Here is a 19,881-nt window from a genome sequence, read left to right as displayed (position 1 = left end):
CAATTCAGCAAGGATTTCCCTATGGAGAGGTTTGGGGGGCTTTCCTTGGTAAGCATCCTACTATAATGAGAATATTTTAAACTTCCAACATTTAATAGTGAGTTTTGACTATTAGTCCAGCAAATGCTTTTCTTTCTAGCACAGGAATCACTTCACAGCAAGGCAGTAACTGCCTGCGTGACTATGCAAAATCAGTGAGCCCTGGAAATGGACCGTTTTATAGGTTCTGGCACATGCAACTGTTAAAGGGACAATTAAAATGTGCCAGGGAGGGTTTATTCCAAGTGACCATCACAGCTCACAGAAGTTACTCTATTTTTTCATGTAAGTTTATCCCATCTCCCACCTGCAGAACACTTCCCATCTGCCAGTTTGTGTCAGTGCCAAGTGCATGAGTTCCAACCTCCCCTTACAGCCCCCACACAAACTGGGGATAAGAGACTGGCTCCAAATCCCCAGGAAACGGCCCTGAATTCTGACTGACCACTGTGTTACCTTTCCACAATCGTAAAATGTTTCAGCTCTGTGGGAAGTTCTGTGCCCAGAGGCGTTTTGCTGCGTTTTAGACTCGTAGAGAGTGAAGACTCAGAGAAGCTTTATTACATACTTAGGAAAAGAGGGAAGATCCCGATGTTTCCCAGGAGGAATCCGAAGCCTTTCCTTCTCCCATGCTGCCACCTGGTGACAAATCCCGCTCCAGCTCCTAAAACACCTAAACTCCCATCCCACAGGAGCAACTTTCAGACTCCATCGAACCACAGTTGGTGCAGACATCAAACACTGCAAAAAAAATTCATTTTTAGTTGGGAGATCACTGATCCTTGTTGATGCTGCACCTCTTTCCCTGGCTGAGCAGAGCTCCCGACTCACCTACAACAGCTTCCACCTGCAAGTGAACCCACTGGAAGTCATAATGACGGGGCTGGAGGACAGGTATGTCTTTGCAAAAACGCCTTTGGATAAACTGCTACCAAAAAATTCATAAATCCCTCCTCCTAAATGACAACACTTGCTGAACAACAGTAACACAACTCCTTTCCCTCCTGATAAGCTGCTTTCACTGCTGTTTATTTAAAAGTTCACCTCAGTAAAAAAGTAACACTGAATACCTCAAGATCCAGTCACCTTCAGCAACAAGAATAAGCCATCAGCAAATTAAAAAAAAAAAAAAAAAAAACAGAACTTACCAGAAAGGTGATCGTAGCACAGAGATGGCTGAAGGTGCCTTGTCACTGTTCTCTGAATTTTCTCCATTTGGGGGTTTGGTTTTATCTTGAAAGTTTTTCACTCAACAATGGCAGTGACCCCTCGTGAGTGTTGTGGAGGGATGAGCAGTGGTTAACAATTAGCAGCTTCCACAGCTGGAAGTGCTGGAAAACATCCAACCCCCCCAGTGAAACATTAACCAAAGAAAGAAAAAGGTCAGAAAAAAATATTGTATTTTCCCCGATTTCTGTCTTTACTGCTCACTGTCACACAGTCAGGACACCCAACCAGCCACAAAATCAGCAAGCACAAAACAAGCAGTGGATTTGCTGGGTGCTCCTGGTATTTTCAGAAAGAAAGGTTAGAAAACACTTTACAGACTTGTCACTCATTTGACCACCAAAAGCAAACCCAAGTCTCAGCAGACACACGAGAATCAGCCTCTTTTCCGGTTCAGTTACTTCCCAAACTTTGGAATTGTGGCACCCCTTTTCAGAATCAGTCTCTTTTTATGTTCAGGTACTTCCCAAACTAGAAAATTTGTGGAATTTTGGCACTCCTTTTTGTACAAAAAGAGCTGGGGGTGACAGCAGCTGGGGGCAGTTTGCCCTTCCATGATTACTACAATGCACAGGTTTTCAGAACATGAGAATGGGACCAGTGTTTGCACTTGAAAACCAAATCCCACCCTAAAAATCACCATGTTTTTATTCTTAGAACTGTAACAGAAAGTGTTTCTTCATGGACAGATCTGCCTGTGTACAGCAGAGATTTTTTTAAGGAGTTTTAAAGCATTCCCTAAACCTTTCCATTTTCCATTGCCTGCAGCTTTTCCCATCAGAGCTGTGATTTTGCACAGCCGTTCCTATAAACCACAGAGTTTCTGAAACATCACCTTATTCTGCAAAAACACCCAGAACCAATTCTGCTGAACAAACTAACAGAGTTTTAAAAAAGGAAAAAAAAAATTAAGGAGTTGTCTATCATATTTTCCCTGTGCAAAAGGCCACCATTTCCCATTTTTTCCATTCCTCATGGTCATGTGGATGCCACCTCCCAGATCCAGATGGGTCCCAGCACACCCATCCCAAGCCTTCTCTGTGCTTCTCCAGATTCTTCCACATCTCATTTTAAAGATCATCCTGATAACGAAAGCATTTCTATCCTCACCAAATCCTTCCTTAAAAAACATCCACCAGGATGGTCTTCCAGAATAATCCTTTTCCTTAAGGTAAAGCAAACAGCCACACAACTCAGAGTCTTCCCTTCTGCAGACACCAGGAAAGTTCTTTCACAGGAAGAATGTGTTTTCTTTAATAAAACTTTATTTTTAGACACAGTCGACTCAGAGGATATTAACTTCCTTTACTAAAAACTACCTGGTTCTTGCTGGGCACAATTCCTTTTCCTAGCAGTGTCTTCTTTACTCCTAAAAACTGAAAAATCTGTACAAAAATGCATTGGAAACTGCGTTGTGTATTATGTGGAATGTTTAAAATGGAAAAAAAAAAGCCATTTTTTTCCCACCAACAAGCAATAGTGGAATAATTAATGCATACCAAGTGTCAACTGTCCATGGGGGAAGAAGAAAAGTCCAGGCATTCCACACAGCCCACTGCTCCTGAAGGGGATGTAAGAGGGAAGAGCTTTCCAGCCCCTGATGACACTCCCAGCGCCTTGATCACTCAGCTATTTCAGACTTTGATGCTTCAGAAGATGCCACTGGGCTATTTCATTAACTCCTTTGCAAACCCTCCTTTTCATTTTCAAGTTGCCTTTCTCTTCATGATCATTTAGGGGAAAAAAGGGTCGTGCTTGGGTTTTTTAACCATCTCCATTGTCTGCCACAGTTCAAACAATGTCCAATTCAGGCCTGGTTCCTTCGGGATCGGCACCAACTTCCTGCACAGGAGCAGTTGTTTGATCCCCTTTCTCCTCGTGAACATCAAAGCCTGGCCGTGCTGGTCATGCTTTATGACATGTCAAAGGAAAACACAGAGTATGAACAGTCAGCTTTTATCAGAAAATCCTACTCTTTACACTGCTAATAGCCAGGCTTTTACTTCTCTCTTAAGAGCAAGAACCGCTGTTGGGCCACTCTCAAATCGGATTTTAAGGTATTACCCAAAAAAAGAGATACCGCTGACACTGCTGCAGAGGAAACAGTCCCACCAACAAGCAGCAAGGGGGATTTTCAGCTGAAGAACTGAGACCATTCTTCAGGATATTTTTGTAAAACTAACCCTTTACAGTCATGTTCTTCATACTTATGGGGCACCTAACTTTTCCTCATTTGCCAGATATCTGGGAGGGCAGCTGCACCAGCCAGCAGGACCACAGAGACGAGGATTGCCATGACTGCTATCAGAGGTGGAACTGTGGAAGTGTCCTGCTCCTCAGGTGTGATGTGAGGAAAGAAGTAATTGTGGTGTTAGAACCTGCCAGTGGCACTGCTGCCCTGTTTTCCACATCACACCTCCCAAAGGTCTTCCTGACTTGGTGGGTAATCCAAGTGGGAGCTGGCTCTTACCTCTTTGCTTTAATGCTTGTAAGTGCAAAATGATTCTCCTCAGAAGCAAACTGTCAGCTGTTCTACTCTAGATAAGGGATGTGTCACCTGAAACCCAGGCACCACAATTGTTCTGCTCTCCCAGGCTCCATAGCCAGCTCTGCTGCAGGAACCACCAGAGAGCCTCCCATGCAGTGGTAAGTTTGGACAAGAGGCTGAACGCTACATCTGTCATGTGAATGAGCTTATAAAGAGAGGAGTTAAGCTGTTCCCAAGAAGAATAGGAACAGGATTCCACACTTGGAGCCTTACTGGAAGGAAGATGGTGCTGTTTGGAAGAGACTAAAATGCAGATCCAACAGCCTCCAACTCACCCAAAAGGAGTCCAAGCTGCTTCCCTGGGCAGTGGGGCGCAGGTCTCAGACATGCAGGCTGTGGTGGAGGTGCCAGGAGGGCAAACTTCACACACATTGTTCTTGGATTTTGTGCCTAGAAGGGAGAAACCCACAGGATTTCTCTCTGCACCTCTGGCTAAGGACAGCCCAGCACAGTCTTTGTGACCCGGTGATTCCTGCAGAGACCCTTAACCACAGGCAGCAGCTCACACAGTTCTGCCTTTGCACGAAGGGAAGAAGCATAAATCGCTCTTGGCCACATCACACTCGGTGCCCACGGGGCACTGGCCCAGTTCACAGCCAGCGCTCCGACTCTGTGACCGACACCACGGCGAGGACCTCGGGGCAACACAAGGACCGGGTTATACCGCAAGAACCGGGTCCCACACGACCCCTGAGGTGGTTTCCCGTCACGGCCCCTCAGGCGGTTCCCTCAGGCGGTTCCCCCACGGCCCCTGAGGCCGTTCCTTCGTGGTGTCTGGTCTCCCCCCGGCCCCGCTCGCCATCCTCATGGTGCCCCGGCAGGGGTCCCCGCAGGACACCAAAGCAAAAGCGAAAGAAGGCGTGGAGGAAGGGGACGGAAAGGGAAGGAATGGGAAAGGAATGGGAAGCCGCCGGGCTATGCGGCTCGGGTTCCCTCAGCGCTTCCCGCCCTCCCGGCCGGGCACAGCGGGGAAGGCTTTGGTAGGGAGAGAGCTGTGCCCAAAATCAGCAAAATACCTCAAGTTATACCAAAGCAGCCCTTCAAAGCCTGAGAAACCCTTCAGATCCTGGCAAACTAACCCCTCAAAGCCTGACAAACTCCTCAAATCGTGTCAAACCCCTCAAAACCTGACAAATCCTTCAAAACCTGACAAACTCCTCAAATCGTGTCAAACCCCTCAAAACCTGACAAACCCTTCAAAGCCTGACAAACCCCTCAAATTATGGCAAACCCCTCAAAACCTGACAAACCCCTCGAATCCTGGCAAGCCAACCCCTCAAAACCTGGCACAAACCCACCCACCCCTCAAAACCTGGCAAACCAAGCCTTCAAATCCTGGTACAAACCCCTCTAAACGTGGCACAAACCAACCCCCCAAAACCCAGCTTAGGGGGCCAAGTTTGTGAACAAATGGTGTGGAAGGAGGACTCGGGTTCTAGACAGGGGCAGGACACTGCTGCTCAGGTGAGGGGTTTTGGGACAGGAGGGGCAGTGAGCGAGGAAATGCTCAGTAGGATTCAGCTGAGGGAATCTGTGACAGGAGCACTCCTTGGGGTTCAGGGTGGCTCACACGGTGGGATTCATAAAAATATACAGAGTAAACATGAATGGGAGTTCCTCAAGCTTTCCAAAAAAATCCATTTCTTCAGAGCGCCATTAACCTTTCTCAGGGGTGCAAGCGGCTGCACACCCTTCAGATGGAGAGACCCACACAGAAGTTGCACACAAATGCATTTTATTGCTCTCTACACACACAGAGACGCATACACAGTATGCAGGTGAGCCATAGGGCAGTCCCAGCACTGGGAGAAACATCATCCACCAGGAATTCAACCACTCAATACAGATAAAAATCATTATTATAATGAAAATGCTAAAAAAGCATAGCTTACACCCAAAATGTATAACATTGACAAATCAAGCCTGTTACCTACTACTTTTCTTTAACATAAAGCAATAACATACTCTTTTTCTAAACTGAAAAAAGCATCAAATAGTAGAAATATTCCACATAGTTTCCTAACTCCTGGTCATCCCTCACACTGTATATACAGGACTATGAAAGGGCCATGAGGGAGAAATCCAAACCAAAACCAAACCCATTTTTGATGCTGAACAACTGATAAGCAAACAGAGAGAAATTGATTTTAACCAAGTGTGCATGAACCAAAGGGAATAAATTTATCCTCCGGAGTGACTGAGCCAACCAGAGTCGCCAGTCAAGCCAGAGCAAAGCTGATGGCTCTTACTGGGAATATTAGAGAAAATCTCCTACAGCAATTCCTGTCCATCACAACTGTAACATTTACAAACACCCTCCTTCATTCTGAAGACGTCGCCCCTGCCCGGGCAGCACTGCAGCAGTGCCTACACAGCTTCAACACTAAAGAGAACACCTCAACTTCTGCCAGAGGATCCCAAAAAAGTCAAAAGCATGGCATTCTCTCATACATAAATAAAACACAGGGGGAAATAAAATCCCCTACAGGAGAGAGGATCAGAGCTGGACTATCAGATGCAGTCAGATCCTTCCTCTGGACTGTCACAGGTCCGTGCTGTGAGGACTGCCCCAACTACCAGGGCCTCCAGAGAGGGCTGCTGTCCTTTGGAGACACTTGCTTCAGGGCACCGGTGTTCCCAGGGGAGAAGGAGACCTCTGGAGCAGATGACTGGCTCTTCTGGAAGTGGCTTAAAAGTTTGGTCTGTGTTTCAGTTCGGACTTTGTGGAGAGAGAGAAAATGGAAAGCTTCTTGCAGACACCTGGAATAGCCCTCTCTGAAGTCAAACTGGGAGCTTTTATGGAAGGATCCTGCAGCTACAGATGGGAAGGAAAGAGAAAGATGGAAGAAAGAATAGTTTAGAGCAGTTGTTCATGGCTCGAGATTGATACAACAGTCACAGACTGGAAGTAAAATGGAGATTGAAAGAAAACCCAATACTCACTCTTCATCTGCAGCTGGCTCTGCTGCTTCAGGTAGCTGACAGTCATCTCCAGGATGTCGGCTTTCTCCAGCTTGGAGTTGGGCTGGTGCCTCTGAAACTCCTTCTCCAGGAGCAGTTTCAGCTGCTCGATGCTGCTGTTAATCCGGTCCCGGCGCATTTTCTCCACCACCGGCTTCCTCAGCTGTAAAAAGCAAAGGAAAAGAGACCTGTTATTATAGGATGTTCCCCCTGACACTTCGCAGGGCTGTTTGCTGCCCACCACTGCTCCTAAACAGCGTGAGGCGAGGTCTCAGCTGGTGTAAACTGCTCTGCGGTGCCTGCACTTACTTTGTTTTTCTCCTTCGGTGTCAGCAGGTTGTCAGGCTCCAAGAAAACGGTGCTGGGAGCCATCTGTCCTGAGGAGAGAGGTCTTGGAGTGGAATCCAGGAGAAACGTGTTGCTGGAAGCTGCCTGTGCCCGATATTTATACTGTCCGAGCTCGGGGCGAGTGTGTGGGTCTGCGGCTCGGTGGCGTTTCCCACACTCGCCAGCCAATCCGGGCCATGGGCAGCACAATGGGAGAAGCAGCTATTCTTGCATGCTCCAGTGCCAGTGAATAGCCCGCGGATAATGACCTTCTCCCAGATGAGCAGGTGGGGAGTGTGTGCTCCGTGAAAGGCTGGGATCAGAGTTACGTGTCAGGAGCTGGGAAAGAGCTGCCCTTCGATGGGAAAGGCTGCTGACTAATGCCGCGGATCAATAGCATTCCAGGGGCAGCCCGGGGTTCACATGCGGGAGGAAGGAGGAGGAGGAAGGAGGAGGAGGAAGGAGGAGGTCAGCTGCGGATGGCGGGAATGCTGCTCCCGGGAGCGCGCCGAGGCACACGCTGGAGCAGGCACAAGGCACACGCACATGCGAGCAGCTCCTGGCGTCCAGAAATTCCTCAAATCCACTCACCTGCTTTCCCCAGTGAGCCACTTGTGGTTCTCCCACAGGTGGCTCTGGCACCAGCTTTGCCCATGGGAAACAGAAAACGGCTTTCCCACTTTGACTTACTGCAAATAAAAACGTTTAATTTTAAGTACACACAATTATTGTAAACATTTTCTGCTTTGATCTTTGTTCCCTTCCCTCAGCAGCCCTTTCGAAAACTCTCGAGTCAAGTCATAAGCACTTCATGTTTCCAAATACCTGCAAGACAAATACTTGTGGAGAAGGGTCTTGGGAGTGTTTTGGGATCAGTTCAGTATCACATGCTGCTTCTCACTTCCTCCCCAAAATGTATTTTACTCTAATTATTTTCATTTAGTCTATACACAGAGGAAAACTGGGTGCAGAAGAGATTTTTATCCTCATAAACTTACTAGAAATCAAATTCCTGATTCCTTGTTATTCTCCCCTCGGCCAGTTCCTGTGTTGGATGCACAGCCTGTGCTCAGGAGGCGCCTGCAGCTGGGAGAGCTGACAGTCTCTGATAAAAATACAGCCAGGGATTCCTGCTGGAAAACTTGAACCAGATCTGCCAGCAATTTATCCATCAAGTAATGTCAGGGCTTATGTTTGGGGAGCTCTTACTGTAATGAGTAAATACCAGTTGTATAAATACCATTAATATATGTGTAGGTGTGTTCACCTTTACATTAATGTGTGTGTGTGGTCACACAGGGCCTTTAATGTGAACACACCCAGAGCGCAGGGACACATTTCTGTCTCACTCTGCAGCTCATTATTGGAGCACCAGGTAGGGCTTCAATGACCTCTTCCAGGCTCTGCTTTTCCATCCCTATTGTGCTGCCCTGAATGGGCTCCCTTCTCTCGGCACAGAGCAGCAGCTGTTGAGCTGTTCTTTTATGTCAAGTTGTGGGAAAGCTTTTGTGACACCGTTTCACATGTTCTCCTCAAAGCCCGTGGATTATCTCTGAGCCCATGTAATGCCACCTCTGAAACCAATCTTGCCCTCTGCTCATCCCTCTCAGGGAGATTCCCTGAAACAGAAACTCTGGAGCTGGGACTCCTTTCTCCAGCTCGTTAATTGAGCACACGAAGAAGAAAAGTGCCAGTCCTGTGATGGGCAGAGCAGTTTTGCTAGAGACAATTGCTGTTTCCTCTTGCTGCTTTCCTCTTATTCTCGACTCAACACCCAGATAAAAACTACATTAATTCCATGGGAACAGCCATGCCAACCTCACCCTCCTTGCTCTTGGGAGTGGTTGTGCACTGGCACAGACGAGGGGTCAGTGCTCAGAATTTCCTCTCCACCGACATTCAAACTGATCCAGAGCCTGCACCTGAGGAGGCTGAATGCAAAATAATCTTCTGTGGCATTCCACTTTCACTAGAGAGGCTGGAGGCCCTACATATTTAAATTTGGCATGATAGTAAGAATTACAGTATTCAATGTATTACTGGGAGGTGAATGTAGCAAAATCTCCCTTGGGTGGGAAACCCATTGAGGTTCTTATGACCTCGCTCTGTGTCACGGACAAATTTTAAAGAATCTGAAATAAAAACATGTTTTTAAAACAGCTTTTTATTTTCTCTTTGGTTGCACAAACTCTGAGGGGAAAAATTAGCCAGTTACTGACTGAGTTGGAAGAGTTACTCAGATTAGATGCTCAGTTGCCCAAAACAGATGCTCTGCTTGGGCGGGAAATCCTAAAGAAAGTGATAACAAAAATTCCTCCCTATTATAAATTTTGCAGAGTCTGTGGACTTTAAGAAGAATGTATTTGGAATTACACACCTCCTACTCCAAAAATACACACTACTGGACAGAAAGCTCATTAGGATCCCAAAATACTGGACCTGGATGTTTCAAACAGGGCATCAACAACAGCCTTGCCCCAGAATTCCTGCCAGATGTTAGCCCTTTAGAAAGCCTCAAGGATGCTGCTGCTTTCCCAAGTCTGGAGAGATGCTCCCTGCTCCCACTGCTTCCCTCCCAGTCCGTGCTGCCCAGATGGCCTTTTGGGAGCAGGGTTTCCCACTGAACACAAAGCAGAGCCAAGCACCGTTGCTAATGTGGTTTGTAGTCGGGCACACTTCCTTTGTGACAGGAGGGAATATAGTTAAGGAATGATGTGGGAAACTCTGGAGTACGCAAACTTCCACAGTTGTATGTTAGTAAGTCCTTCAGAAAGGGGAGCAGGGCAGAGATGAACTGGGAACAGGAAAGACAGCAAAATGTGGGATATTTAGTTAGTGCTGAGTCCTGAGGAGCATCCTGAGGTGGAAAATAAAATGGGTCCAATCCCAAGGGCCTTACTGGGATCCCCATTGAGGCCAACAGACAATTTGGACTCCAATATTTGCTCTGCAGATTTCATACCTCTGGAACTATTTCCTGATCTCTATTAATTTGTAGATACAAATTACCTCTAGACCTACAGCAGAATTTATCAAAACCTAATCAAAAACTGAATTTTCTCCTTCCAGATACCAAAATGAGAATCAGGTCTGTTGTTTCCCATTTCTTCCATCCCCCTGGTATTGCTGGTATAAAACCTGACTGAGTTTTCCTAAAAGCCAGGCTCAGTTCCCATAGCTCCACATGGGCTGTACGAAACTCTCAACAATACCCTCATGGTCCACAGGAATTGCTCTGTTTCCTGAGACATATTGAACAGACTGGGCAATTAAAGAGGCAAACAGGGCACGTGGCTCAGAAGTCCCAGTGCAATCTAACCCGCTTCTGCCACCTCCAGTGGGATAATTGTCTTTGGCCTGACTGGTGGAAGAGCAAGATACTGTTCTGCAGTTCCCTTCCCTGTCATTTCCTCCCAGCCCTTCCCTGTTTTTCCTCCTAATCCTTCCCTGCATTTCCTCCCTGTCCTTCCTTGTCCTGGTGCAATTTCTGTCTTCCTGCACAGCTTCCTTCCCTTTTTTTCCCTTTTCCTCATGGTTTACTTTCCCTCCATGCAGGTTTTATAATCTGATTTTTCAATCTGTCGCTCCTTGCCCCCCTGCCTGTCACAGGCAGATGTGGTGTGAGGACAGGGGTGTCTCAGAGCCCCGCAGCCGTGGTGAGTGTGGAGTTCCCTCCAGTTTCCCACACCGCTCTCCCATTCAGGGCATTCAGGCGCAGGATAAAGGAAGTGTGCCATGCTACAAGCTGAATTAGAAATGGTGTTTGACTTCCCTTTGTACTCAACAGAAACCTTGCTCTGGGCAGACCATCTGCATAGCCCTCACCGTGGAGAAAACCATTGATCAAGGCCTGTCAGCCCAGCTGGGGGAACTTGGGAAAGTAATTCCTTGTGCCACTTCAGTTCTTTAGGGCTTAACATCTGGCTGGAGGGGGAGGCGACAGTTGATGGTTTAACAGTCTTGCTTCCTTTCAAGTTTGGGATGCTGTTTTGATCCCAGATAAGCCTTTCTGAAATCCTGATTTTAATAACATGGAAAGCATCCAGAAGAGTAGGAATAATGCACTGGCTTTGCATTTTCAAAGTGCTTTACAAATACCAGCTAATGAATTCTCAGCGACCTCCTCCGTGGGTGAGGATGTATTATTAGCAATGTTTTACAAAGGCGGGAAAATGAGGCTGAGAGGAGAAAACCAAGATTTCAAGATTTCAAACAGCCTACAGGTCACAGGCTTCTATGGCCAAGAGGCTGTTTGAGACATCTGGTTTGCAAAAATGCTCAGCACCCACTTTTGTTTTAATTAGCTTTGGCATCTCTGAATGGGGCATGCTCCCTTGCTTGTGGGAGGACTTGGATTTCCAGGCTGGACCACACTCACAGCCATGCACCACCCGGATAAGCAAACACCAAAGTTCTCCTCTGCCCTCAAGTTCAGCAGTGGGGTTTGAAAATGTTATTTAGTATAATTTTTCTAAGCCCATGAAACAGCTGGAAAGGAAGATGCACTCAAATCCCCAATCAGGAAATTCTTACTGATGTGTTCAACAGAAAATAACTCCGTATCTCCAGAAAGTAAACTAAGTTTTAATTTGATTATTTATACTCCTGCAGACCTGCAGCTGTGCTTAGGCCCTGGGCAAGTCTGTCTGTCAGCACCGTGGAATTCTGCTCAGCTGCTTCCCAGCAGGTATGGTTATCCTGGGATTGGAGCTCCTCAGGGGAGGGGATGCAGTGTGCCCTGAATTACATGGACTCCTGAGGGAATATGAGAGAATTTGACAACGTGCCTTGCCCTGTGGGTGGAGATGAGGGCATCCAACCCTGCCCATGGCCTGGCAGCTCTTGTGTGTGCCCCTCTGCCAGTCCTTTGCTTGGCTCAGGACCAGGTTTTCTACCTTCTGAAAAACCCTTCTTGCTTTTATCAGACACTATCTCTTCATTCTGCTGCTTGCTGAGTATGGCAAAGATGTCTCCAAAACCAACCTGCCTGGCAGGGCAGGACCTCACAGGAGCCCCAGGACACTTTCCCGAGACACATGTCCGTTGTCCTCCACAGCTGGTGACTGATGGCTGCCAAGCACAAGAAAATGGGTTCCAGTGGGACCTTACACCCCAAAACTCACCCCAAAACTCAGGCTGAGCTCGAGGGAAAGGGAGAAATCCACTGGGACATACAGGAGAGTCAGCTTCAGGTTATAAACTTGTTCCCAAGGCAGGGAAAATCGATCGAGGCTCAGGGGACACCCAGGAAGCCTGTGGCTCTTATCTCCCACTGCTGCCCTTGCTGGCCTCTGAGTGATTAAATGTCTGCCCCATGCAGATGGGATTAATTGCTGCTGCTGTCAGGGGAGAGGTGCCTGCCCTCCTGTCTGGCACAGACACACCATTCCCTCCTCGTTAATGACAGTAAGTGGTTGCTGGGGCCAAACCTCAGGAGCCACATTCCCTATTTCCAACCTGCTCGCTGAAATATCCTCTCTGCAGGATACCTGCTCCCTGCCAAAAGCTTGGCAGCACTGTTTGTTGAGTCTTGTGACTTTTATCAGGAGACTCATAATACTTCAGGCCTTCAGCAGGACTTCACATCCAAGTCTCATAATTCTGTAAGAGAGAAAATTAATTATATCGATCCAAAGCCCAAGTTCTCAGTTAAAAAAAAAATCCATCAAAATGCTTCTATTTTTATTAGAAACATCAAATTGTTTTTGTTAAATCCCTGTGATGTTCTGCCTGTTTCTTGGTTTCTCAAAGCCCAAATTTTGACACTTGAAAGGCTGGCAGCACTGCCGGACCCTCAGAGGTGCAGAGCCCATTGTAAGAGCTGAATGCCACTGTCTCCCAAAAAACCCACCCAAAACCAAACAATGAAGGAAGTGCATGAACCCAGCAGCTTCTGTTTGCTGCCCCCACTGCATTGTCAGTGACAGGCTGTTCCCTTCCTTGGCCAGGGCAGGGGAGGTGACTGATGGGAAGTTCCAAAGGATTTTCAAGGAGCTCCCAGTGAACTCAGCACTATCTGAGGTGCTTGGGAGAAACCTCAAACCCAGCTGGCAGCACGTGGGATATCCCCCAGCCCCATTCCAGAGGTGGGGAACGGCAGCATTTCCAAAATCCCCAGTAACTCAGCACTGAGCGCTGTGAGCCCCGGGAAGGAGCAGGACAGGATATATCCCGTAGTTGTTTTATCCGGGTTTGGAAGGAGGAGGGTGGTAAACACAGAACATGGTGGCTCCCGCCAAGCCTGCTCCCAGGGCAATGTGTTCCTTTGAGACATAATTGATTCCTGCCATCAGGCACCAGCCTGCTCTCCCCCAGGGTCAGCGCTTTCCCACATCCAACCCCATTATCCCACAGACCATGCCTTTTGTACAACACACTCCAGCTATTCATGTGCAAAGCAGCTGTAATCCCCAGACCTTTCAGAGTCAATATACCAGGAAATAATAAATCCCTCTTGTGCACTCTTGAATATGCTGAGAGGTGACTTGTGGGAATTTCAGCTGGGCAGAAAAATAATAAATTCTCCTTAATTTTTAATTATTTGTTATACTCACTGTAGAAGGAGTATGTCATTGGGGCATGACTACTTGGGGGTCACCACAGAAGCAGCTATAGAAATTGTTTTTGCCTCTAACAACCCTAAAAATGTCTCAGATGTTTCTTAATGATCAAAGTCCACTTTTCTTCATTCATGCACCTGGGAATGGCAGTATATTAAACATTCTGGATCTGAAGAAAAACTAATTTAAAAAGGTTAAATCTGTGAAGTATGTACTTTACAGTATTAAGACCCCATTTTTGAGGGGGTTCTGGTGTCTCAAGGAGGCAAGATAATGCCATGACATTTAATGGAATATTTCATACAATAGGTCTAATAACAACATAACCTTTTCCCCTGGAAAAGGCAGATTTCCCTCCACTCCCACTCTATTGGTTCACATGCAGAGTTATGATTCCCTTGTGGGAACAGAAGCCAATCCTGAATAGCAAGTTTTACATGGTTATTTCTTTATATATTGCCTTCCAGCCAAATAGTGTTTAAACTATTTTCTGTGTCATGTCACTGAAAGACCCTGAGCAGAGCATGATAGGCAGGGTTAGGGTTAGGGTTAGGGTTAGTGTTAGGGGCAGGGGCAGGGGCAGGGGCAGGGGCAGGGGCAGGGGCAGGGGCAGTGTTAGGGCTGGAAGAAGGGATCCTCATCTGAGACACCAAAAGAAGCAGTGGCTCCTCAATTAAGAAGTGTCAGAGGATCATTAGGGGTCAGCTCAAACAGGTAGCTCCCTGTATTTTCACACCTTGAACAAGAACCTCCTGGGAAGAAGCTGTGAGTACATGAGGGTGGTCAAGGGATGTGATAATACTGCAGGGGTTTGTGGTGCTGAAATCCATGAATCTTACTCATTAGGACAGGTCCACCCAGCAGTCACATACAGACTCAATAGCTCTTCAAGGTTCATCATTTTGAATAGCATTCAAAGATAATAATTCCCACTCGGGCATGTCTGCCTGGGACACTGGCAGTGATATTGCTGCCATGTCCCTCAGTGGTGCTCCCACCAGCACATTCCCCATTAAACTGAGATCAGAGCTGGCTTGATCCTGACCTCCCTCCATTTCCCTGGGTAAAAAAGCCTTCCCAGTACTGCTCTCAACAAACAGGCAGAAACGCCTCTGTGAGACAAGGAGAAGAGCCCCCCCTCATCACCCTCAGCACTGCTGCTCCTCCACTCTGCTGCCTGAGGTGTTCCCAGGTGATGCCAAAAAAGCACAAGGGCCACATCAGCCCTGCCCCTGCCTCCCACCACAGGCACAGGTCAGCTCCCAGTTCCAAGAGGGCTCTGTGGAAGAGCTCAGCACCACTCTCCCATTTCCCAGAAGAGCAAAGTGAGGCACGGTGGAACAAACCAGCAGCCCTGGGATAGTCTGAGCTGCAGCTCAGCTTGGCGCTCCTGCAGCCACCCCTGCGTGAACCAGTGTCCCTTCCCCTTGTCACCCTTTTCTCCCAGTGCACACAGATCCCAGAGAAGCCCCTGGATGGTGAAACGTGCCTGTTTCAGCCTTCCTGGGTGAAAAAGGCACGGAGTTCATGGCGCCCCAACAGAAGCGCAGCTCCACAAAGGAGTTATTAGTGCCAGGCTGTGTGGGTTTGGATTTCTCTGCCTTTCCCATACTCTTCCCCCATTGATAACATTTCTTGCTGGGACAATAGAAGTGTGCCTTGCAACTACTCCCGACATTAGTGACGGTGCTTGAGCCTGAATGATTTAAAGGGAAAGAATCCAACTCCCAAAAGACCATCTGGCTATCAGTTCTAATACAGCAATAAAGGTCAGGGCTTCTCAGGAGTTGGGAAAAAGATGGTTTTTGACACTGAAGAGTCTTCAACCAGCTTGGTCCATGCCTACCTGTCAGCTCCTGGCTGCAAGGTCTGCCAGCATGGCTCCCTTGCTAGGAAAGGGATAACCCGGGATACCAGCTCCTGGAGGAAGGCCAGCCAAAGACCACAGGAAAACAGGCGACACCTCATTAAAGCTGGCAGAAGCTGGGGCATGGTGTCTGAGCTGTGTCTTATTTTGTATCATAATCGTTTGACTGCTTCAAAGTGTTCATGAGATGTCTTGTCTCCTGGCTTTCCCACAACACAGGGAATAAAGGGCTCCAAGGACAACATCTGCCCTTCACAAAGAGCTGAGTCCATTCAGGCCGCTACAATGAGTCCCACATCGCTGCCTATTCCAGCAACACCTCCCTCCTTCCTGTCAACTGCCCATTACCCTCGGGCTTCATTACAGCATTTCCAAGCAAGAAATTCTTTGGCTTTCTTACCTCACTGCACACTTCCCTCCTCCCTTGCCATGCCCAGATGCTCAGAGGAGGAGCACACCTCTGCCTGGGGCACTCCGGGCTGGACCCACACATGGCAGGATGCAGCACAGCTTTCTCCAGGTAGCTTCTGGGTTATTTTTGGTGCTGCCTCGAGGACTGTACTCAGGCAGAGATTTTTCTCATAACACAACATCAGAACTGACCTCCAGTGCCCTCAAAGCTTCATTCTTTTTCTTGCCTTTATCACAAAAGAAATGGTGGCTTAATTCATCCTGGCATTTCCATGCAGTCACGAGCAAGCAGCACATTTTCCAGATAAAAAAATGGAGTGGGGATGATATGCTGAAGGTTACACAGCGAGGCAGGTACATGGTGTCTGAGATCTGATATTCAGAACACTCAGCAGGGCCAGGCTGCAGTGAGGCCAGGTCAGAACCGAACACACGTGAAAGCTCAGCAAGAAGCAGAACGGACCTAAGGGCCAAAGATGGGCCTCGGCTGCTAAACCCCATTCGTGACCCACCTCTGGTTTCCCAAAACTTCCCAGGATTCTGGGTTGAGCCTGATGCTATCCTTTAGCCCATCTTAACCATCATTCCTGAAAATGTCTCTGTGAAAGAGACAGATGAGAAAAAGGAAAAGCAAGAGCTACAGGAGTGACTCTGCATGGCCCAGCTCTGCTGGACAGTGTGGGCTGTCCTTAATGGGGATGATGGGAACACTGGTTCAGTGGGCTCACAGACCCTAGTGTGTTATGGGGAAGAGAGAAAATGGGGTTACCATTTCCTAGTTATTCTCCCTGTTCCTCCAACATCCATTTAGAAATGTCATGCAAAGAAACCTGTGGTCACTTCGGGTCACCCACACAGACACACACACACATCCCCCAGGCTCTGGGATGGGCAGAGATGTCCCTGGGGCTGTTGACTTGAACCCTAGCAGGGCTGCCCTCCCTTTCCCACCTACCCCCAAAAGTGTGCCTCCTCCACGCCACGACTGTGCCTGGCACATGCAGGGCCTCAGGAATGCCATTGATCCCAGCCCAACCAGCTGGAGGGTCAGTGCTTTCCCAGCTCCCCACGCCGCACACTCCACCAGCAGCGTGGGCAGAAGGTTATTCTCCCCGGGGCATTGGCAATCAATGTACCATGCACTAATGGATGCTTCCTCTATTGTCCCGCTGCGGGCCTGGATTGGTTGCGGGGCTGTGGGAAACACCGGCGATCCCGACACTCACGTATCTGCCCCAGCTCCCCGGGTATAAATAGAGGCACTTGGGAGCTGCCAAAGCATCGCCTCACGCTCGGCACAGCAGCTGGGTGGGGTCTGTGCCCAGGGCTGAGCGCTCGGAATGGCTCCCAGCAACACTCTCATGATCCACATGGAGGAGAAGCTGCTGCCAAAGGAAAAGAATAAAGTAAGTAGAGCCCCTGAGAGGATTGGAAAGGCTGGCCTAACCCTAGCAAATATATATGACATGGGAGAAGTGGTCTGGGGGAAAGCAAATATGTTAAAGAGAGATAAGGGAGATTATGTAGATTTTTAAAAGTTAAAATGGGTGGGCAGCATTACACAGCTCTCCTGCCAAGAAAAAAAAAGCATCTTTGAACATGGGTGTATCAGGGCATCAGAGGGGAAATCGGGTCAGGTCTCACAAAATCCCTAAAGATCTGCTCTGTCCCTCACAGCTGAGGAAGCCGGTGGTGGAGAAAATGCGCCGGGACCGGATTAACAGCAGCATCGAGCAGCTGAAACTGCTCCTGGAGAAGGAGTTTCAGAGGCACCAGCCCAACTCCAAGCTGGAGAAAGCCGACATCCTGGAAGTGGCTGTCAGCTACCTGAAGCAGCAGAGCCAGCTGCAGGACCAAAAAAGTGAGTGCAGAGCAGGTATTTCACACCTGGACCTGCTCCCAGGGCTGTGCTCTCCCAGACACCCCGAGGCGAGCAGGGGCTGGAGCACCCCAGCCCCAGGCACATGAAAGTCACTGCACAAATCATCACTGCCCCATGTTTTGGTCACGATTTTAACCTGCTGCATTTGCTTTTCTTTCTCTTCCAGCGTTCATCCACAAGAACCCAGAGCAGGACTTTAACAGCGGGTACCTGCGGTGCCTCAAGGAAGCGATGCACTTTCTGTCCTACTACGAGCCCAAGAAGGAGACCCAGGTCCAGCTCATCAAGCACTTCTGCAAGGCTCAGCTGGGCGCAGATGCCTCGTACTCTCCAGCTCTGCGTGGCTCCCCCCTGTCTCCCTGCGTGTTTCCCAGAAAACAGCCTGTCCAGAAGAGCGTGGCTGCTGCTCCGACCATCTGGAGACCCTGGTAGACCTGCTGAACTTTATTCCTACGTTTTGCTACAAATACTAGAGGGACCTGTGGTTTATTAGTTCCTCTTTGAAGTAGGAAACATTGCTTTCCAAAGGTGGGAGGGGGCGGTTATCGTTTTTCTGTCACCAGAAATGAGGGTCGCTGGGTGGTTTCCCTTCATAGTGAAGGACTGTGGGTGTATCTTGCAGCAAATTTGTTGCTTTTATTGGTGGCTCCTGGCGAAAGACAGGACCAAGTTCTGTGGTGATTTAGAGAGTAAATGCCCTGCAGTTTCCATCACAGGCTGCTGAGCCTGTGGCTGTCAGTGGAAATCTTTCTGCTGACTGCCTGGGTCACTGGTTCAAGTGCTCCATTGTCTCTAGATAATGTATTGACCTTCCTCAAGAAGGAGCCCTTTGGAGAATGTATTTTGTATCATAAAGAGAGGATTGAGCCTTTCCCTTTTGAGTGAAAGATGTTATTAAAGAAATGCTGATTCTTCTGAAGCTCCTCTGCTATTTTTAGTATCCTTCTTACAGAAAGTTGTGATGATCACAGAGAGCTCTAGGGACAATTCTCTTCATGTCACTTTGTGCTGCTCTCATTTGAGGGATAATTGATGCCTTTTGTAAAGGAAATACCTGTGCTATACTGTAAGGAAAAGGGGGAGGAAGGGAAGCAGTAAGTACTTTATAATCATTCACTGAGCATGCTAAGGAGCTTAAAAAGCTTTTATAAAGTTGTGATGTATTCATCCTGTGTGATGTTCAACTTGCGTGTCTTCACTGTACAATACAATAAAAATGGTTTTAGTCATTAGTCCTTTGCTTTGGAATGATTAAAAGGGCTGACACTGCTGGACTGGGTGCATGCAGACTCTCCTGTGGTGGAGAAGCCATCAGGAGGTGTCAGTTCTGAGCCCTTCCCTCCAGTACATGACTTATATCTGTGAAATCCCTTTGGCAGAGCAGGATTTCAGATCCTGTAAGGAAGCAGCCTCTGGAAAAATTATCAAAAATGAAAATGGAAGTGAAATTGAAGTGAGGTGCTGAGAGGTGTCAACCTTTCAGATTTAACAGCAGCCTATTCAGCCTTCAACAAATCACTCATTCCACAGCCACTTCATTTCCCCCACTGATTTTCCCACCTGAACTCAGCCTTGTGCTTTCTGCCTGTTTGGGAGGGAGTATTGTGCAAATTGCCCAATAACATCCAAAGAGTTTGGCACCTGCCTCAGCTTGGGGATCTTTAAAACTACCTGAAGTGGGGTGAACTTCAGGTGAGGTGAATTTTTGTTGTCTTGATTTTAAGACACAAATTCTGTTAGGCAATAACAGAATTGCTCCCTTCACTGAAGTGAGATTATAGCTAAAAGCATAATTAGATAGGAGAGACTGAGGAAGCATTTCCTCTGTTAAATTATTTCCTTTTATTTTACCTTCTCTTCAAAATAAATCTGCACAAATAATCATGTCACAATCATTTCTCTAACCACAGTAATTCACTGATTTGGCTTTATGACAGGGAACCCTCTCCTTCTCCCAGAGATACAGGAACAGCATGAAACACATTTGGTCAACAATTCAACTCTCCTCAGCTTCCCTGGGAGAGGTGCCCTTGAAAAGCTGCATTTCAAGCACACAGGC

The 19,881-nt window shown here is 47.8% G+C and overlaps 2 protein-coding genes across 2 annotated transcripts; one reads left to right on the top strand and one right to left on the bottom strand.

The window, feature by feature from the left end:
• Positions 1–5,532: 5,532 nt before the first annotated feature.
• On the bottom strand, positions 5,533–17,221 carry LOC116454878 (transcription factor HES-5-like). Its single transcript, XM_032131963.1, has 3 exons — positions 7,085–17,221; positions 6,758–6,938; positions 5,533–6,629 (listed from the first exon to the last, which is right to left on the bottom strand). Exons 1-3 carry the CDS (start codon positions 7,145–7,147, stop codon positions 6,388–6,390), a joined length of 486 nt encoding a protein of 161 aa, XP_031987854.1. The 5' UTR covers positions 7,148–17,221; the 3' UTR covers positions 5,533–6,387.
• On the top strand, positions 17,213–19,054 carry LOC116454877 (transcription factor HES-5-like). Its single transcript, XM_032131962.1, has 3 exons — positions 17,213–17,346; positions 17,618–17,801; positions 17,989–19,054. Exons 1-3 carry the CDS (start codon positions 17,281–17,283, stop codon positions 18,252–18,254), a joined length of 516 nt encoding a protein of 171 aa, XP_031987853.1. The 5' UTR covers positions 17,213–17,280; the 3' UTR covers positions 18,255–19,054.
• Positions 19,055–19,881: the final 827 nt, after the last annotated feature.

The sequence above is a fragment of the Corvus moneduloides genome, chromosome 22, assembly GCF_009650955.1.
Source record: "Corvus moneduloides isolate bCorMon1 chromosome 22, bCorMon1.pri, whole genome shotgun sequence".
In the NCBI taxonomy this organism is placed as follows: Eukaryota; Metazoa; Chordata; class Aves; order Passeriformes; family Corvidae; genus Corvus; species Corvus moneduloides.
This window is presented reverse-complemented; position numbering and strand designations above follow the sequence as displayed.